Here is a 5,135-nt window from a genome sequence, read left to right on the forward strand (position 1 = left end):
TCTTCTGTCTTCTATTTCTTTGCTGAAAGAAACTGTCAATGAGTCTTTGGTTGACCAGTATTGCATGTCTATATCTGTTTTCATGAGAAGCCACTTTTGAAGATATCAATATGTAATACAACAACCACTGTTAATTCCCTACCACTTTGTTTGTAACTCTGTATTGTCTGTACTGTGCTTGTGGTATGTTGTAAAATGTTGTATGTCTGTTAATGTTTCCCTCCCTTTATCTCTAAAATTAAAAAAGAAAAAAATGCCAGCCTGGCTAGCAGCTAGTTGTTTATGTGGCCAGGATGTGGAATCCATAGTGGGGAGTTGGCTGGGGCATACACCCCATGAACACAACTGCTTTCTCACTACACTGCCCAAGAGTGGCTATATCCCTGACACATTTTGGTTTCTGTTTTGTTTTGTTTTGAGGCAGGGTCTCACTATGTAGTGCGGGCTGGCCTTGAACTCATTTATGTAGCCCAGGCTGGCCTAGGAATTCACAGCGATCCTCCTGCCTCAGCCTCCCAAGTACTGGGATTACAGGTGTGTGCCATCATGCCTGGCTTTCCCTTACACATTTAGGATGTATCTTGTTTCTAAAATTTTCAGAAGCACATTGCATATCAAGACTCACCTGCTCTTCTCTGTCTTAATTCTTTTAACATTCAATTTCCATGTCAAAAAGGCTTTATTAACTCTGAAAAAAAAACCACTTCTTACATTCCATATTCACAAATCATATATTTATATAGAAGAAATATATTAAAAGCTTAGTAATATTAAAAAATTCCCAAGAACATGTTTCACTCATTCTGGGCTACCCAAACATTAACTTCATAAATTTTCTCCTAAACTGTCAACAAAGTACAAATCAAAAGGTAAGAGGAATGCATTATAATTATCATTGATACAAGATTCCCTTAATAGCAACATTCTAATAAATAGTTCACTATAGAAATATATCATTTCCCTTGTATATTATTTGGCTTGCTATTTTGCAAAGCGCCTCATTAAAGTCCAATTTTCAGTGATAATGAAGTATATTTTTAAAAAATCTTTGAGTATTGGTAAGTAAAAATTAAGATAATGTATATTATTTTGATGTTATTTAACAGTTATGAAAAAGCAGATGCATATATAATGTTTTGGTTACTTTTCTCTCGTTGCTGAGACAAAACACCTGACACCCAGAATTAAGGAAGGATAGGTTCATCTAGCTCACAGTCTGTGGAGGTCCATACTCAGCTGGCTTCAAGGTAGGGTGGCACATAGCAGAGGGCAACCATTCATGGTGGTGGAAAACAGCAAAAGCAACAAGAACAAAAGGGAGGAGTGGCAGCAAGCAGCCTCTTTCTCTCCCTTACATATGCAAACTATCCACCCTAGGGCAGGTGTAGCACTCACACCCATGAATCAATCAAAAATCTAGAAGCCCTCCCAATGACTGTATGAGGATTTGGGGGGACATGCAGACACCAAACATAACATATAACTTTTAAAAACTCAAAGGATCTAAAGATGTGAAAATTTTCCCTTTCACACAAAGAGCAGGTGTCCCAAGCTCCCAGGGATGCCAGGTGGTACCCTCTGCAGACCACACCTACATCCAGCCCAGCCTGACCCACACCCAGCCAGCCTTGGTGTTGCTGTGACCAGGACCCCAGAAGATCAGGCTAGTCCAGGGACACGCAGAGAGGGGACACTCAGGTTAGTGCCCCATGTACCCACAAGTTCTCTCAAGGGTGTCAACCTGACTTGTTACTATTTCATATCTCATTATTATTCTATTTAAAATACACTTTCTAATACTAGTGATTAGACTACACAATCTGTTAAAATAAATTCCAACACATTTACAAGTTTAAGGCTAAATTTCAATTTATATTTTTCTTAACATGAAGAGAGAAAATGGGGCTTGGGTATAGCTCACTGGTAGAGCATATGCTTAGCATGTCCATGGGCCCACCCCAAAAAGTGAAAGGAAGCAAAGAACAGAGGGAGGGAAGAAGGTAAGGAGAAAGAGAGGGAGGGAAAAAGGAAGGGAGAAAGTACATGAATCATTTTGACCATGGACTTACCGAAGACATATGTCATATAAAATGACAATTCTTATTCAATTCTGACTGGGTTTCAACAGTTTAATACATGAAAACTCTTCAGAGCAGAATGCACCCTAAAAATTTATTACAAAGCCAGCACAACATTGCAGAGTCCAGCAGTGACACACTTAAGTAAATAGACACAGCAATTACCACTTGGGATAGTACCTGAAGTGGATCAACCACAAGTGACAACCTCTCTAGCCTCACCACTGGAACGTAACTAACAGGGTGCAATCACCACAGGGCCTGGCCAGGAACGTCTCCCAGCTGTTGCTCAGCCATGGCCACTGCAGGGACACAGACCTAGACAGGAGGAGACCAGCTCAGCTCCCACCAACTCTTCATGCTCTACTCGCACAAGGGAATACACACTGACTTGTCCTGCCTCATGACTTGCTCAGAACCATCCTTGCCTAGAATCCAACAGGCCACTTCCTTTTCTGATCAGGTCTTTGCTCACACACCTCATCTACCACCCATGCAAGCAGCCACATATACCACATCCATCTTATTTATGGTTATTATCTTTCTGGACCTTACTTCTGTCTGAAATTATCTTGTGTATGCAGTTACTTTTTATCAACTTCCTCTCTTAGAATGCAAGTGCTATAGGAACACACACCCTCTGTATTTTTCACACCAATGAAATAGAATAGGTCCATGACAAATACTGTGCAGTAAACATATAACTTCTCTGCCACAAAATCCCATATACTTCCCTTATTGAAGAGCTCCTTGGGTCTTTCTTTAACCTGTTTATCACAATAAATGTAATAATTTAAAGTATTTATCTGGGCCTGGGAGTGTAGCTCAGGGGTGCTTGCCCTGAGTATATAAATATAATTGATCTGTTGTCCTAGACCCCAGCAGATAGCAGCAGATGAGAAGAAAAGGCAGACACTGGAGAAGAAACAAGGTAATTATAAAAGTAGGTACTGTATAAGCACTAAAAGAAATGCAGCCTGGGTCTGCTCTGTAGAAGAGCGTCAGGAATCCCAATGCTCTGTGATGTAATATGAAGTACTTTAGACTGTGAGAGATGTTTCAGTGAGAAGCTTGATCTGCAAGTGGCCCCGCATCCTTGCTCTGCTATATTTTCCTTCGTAACACCAACTTTCCACCTGGCATTTCTCATGTTTTACGTGCTTGCTCATTATCTCTCACTACCACCCAGGTCTTTGGAAGCAGGATGTCTGCTTGGTTTCTCCAACACAGTAGCCCCAGCGTCAAGAACAACTCTGCGTCCTTAGTGGCTGCTCAATAAATATTCACTTAATGAAAAAATAAATAAATGAATGGAAAGTAGCTAAAGTAAGGTCAACAGGGTCCGTCTAAGTGTGCCGGATCATACAGTTATCTTTTTGGCAATATTTATCCAAGATGACTACGTTAAGAGTTTTAGTACTTAAACAAATGAGTGTCATCTGAAACACTTCTGTGGAATACCCACTGGCCCGGGACACCCCCTTCAATGTGGACTTGTCATTGTGGGACTCAAATGTCATCTGATAACTGCTTTTACAACAGGATTAACCTGCAAAGAACTAGTTGCTTTTATTCATCTCACCGGAAATTGGAAAATATCTTGAATTGCTGTAATAAATAGTAACGACGTCTTTCTGATAGCCATTCCAAAGCAGGAACAAGTTCTACTTCTTCTGTATCAACACCTGTTTTAACAACCTGCAAGTATAAACACAAAATCCAACTTTATTGTTTTGAAAAATAGGTTGTTTTCATGAGGTCAAGAGGGCCCACATTTGCCTCATAACCACTTGTCTTTATAAGGCAGCCTTTTTCTGAAGCCTCACCAACTTTATCTGCACTGAATTTGATTTTGCCAACACCCTGCCTCTGTTCTTGCCTTTCCTCCTGCCACTCTGCCTCCAACAGAGAAGGGAGAAGATAAACTTTCCTCTCCAGAGACACTTTCCACAAAGAACCGTTCAAAGTCTGAGTGGCACAGTGGGTACATTTCTATAAAAGCAGTATCCATTCACTCAATTCTGACTGCGCAGATGTAGCAGTCCAGCTTATACCCCCAGTAGACAGGCCATTTTGACATTTGAAAGCTACAGCACTGCACTAAGGGATTCCTCCTTTTCCCGAGGGTTCCCCATCCAAATGCGAACACTTTTAACATTTTCTTCTAGAGGTAAAACATGTTGTGCATTCCCATATGTACAGAAGTCGCTCCTCAGTGTGCTCCAGCCCAGCCCACGGCCTGCTGCTCACATGAGGAGGCTGGGCTGGCGGAGAAAGCAGCTAGTCATTGGTCACCGGTCAGCTAGCTGTGGCCTCTGGCATGTGTGAAGGGCTAAGAGTGCACCAGAATTTCTGCAACTGTTCCAACCAAGACCCTTCTCTTCTTTATTATTATTGTTCCTATTATCCCAGAAAATGCCTGTTTTCCCTGCCTCTTTTAAAAATGTACAACAAATATTAATAAATTATGTGGGTGAAGGTAAAATATATTTAATACTGAAACTTCAAATCTAAGTATGTACAAAGAAAAAATCACTAATAACTTCCTCCTAAGGAGATTCTTCAACTGTTTCTCAAAATGACCAAGCTTCTCTAAAAGAGATAAATTTACGCAATTAAATTCTAAATTGGATACTATTTTTCTATTTTTACTTTGAAAACCAATCAACTATAGAATATTACCTTTGAAATAAATGAAGCAGAAATAATCCAAAATTTTTTGCAATTTCTAGCTCTGTAGGCAGATACCACCTGAAGATCATATGGATTGTGAAAACTTTTAAGATTCCCCCGAGGAATGCAGTATACAAATTCACCATCATCTTTCAAAGGTTCCTGAGGTTTAAAAAGAAAAATTAATCTGACTGAATAATAAAGTGGCTGAACAGATTATCAAGTGAACGGAAAAAATTTAAATGCAGATTAAAAATAGGAATAATATCTTCAGAAGAACTAATATCAAATTAACAAGGTCAATCTTATAAAAGATGTAATACTTTTTTTTTTTTTTTTTTTTTTTTTTTTTTTTTTTTTTTTTTTTCCGGTACCGGGAACCGA

General features: G+C 39.6%; 1 protein-coding gene across 15 annotated transcripts in view; it reads right to left on the reverse strand.

Annotated features, from left to right (window-relative positions):
- The window catches only part of Dnah14 (dynein, axonemal, heavy chain 14), a 317,770-nt gene that overhangs the window by 299,160 nt on the left and 13,475 nt on the right, over positions 1 to 5,135 (reverse strand). For all 15 annotated transcript variants that reach the window (XM_013507038.1, XM_013507034.1, XM_013507036.1 and 12 more), the window contains 3 exons: positions 4,761 to 4,913; positions 3,661 to 3,776; positions 626 to 688 (listed from right to left, as the gene is read on the reverse strand). In XM_013507038.1, the coding sequence (XP_013362492.1) occupies positions 626 to 688; positions 3,661 to 3,776; positions 4,761 to 4,913 (332 nt within the window). The remainder of the gene's footprint in view (positions 1 to 625; positions 689 to 3,660; positions 3,777 to 4,760; positions 4,914 to 5,135) is intronic.

This window comes from Chinchilla lanigera, unplaced genomic scaffold (assembly GCF_000276665.1).
Source record: "Chinchilla lanigera isolate Chin_1 unplaced genomic scaffold, ChiLan1.0 scaffold00119, whole genome shotgun sequence".
NCBI classification, from domain to species: Eukaryota; Metazoa; Chordata; class Mammalia; order Rodentia; family Chinchillidae; genus Chinchilla; species Chinchilla lanigera.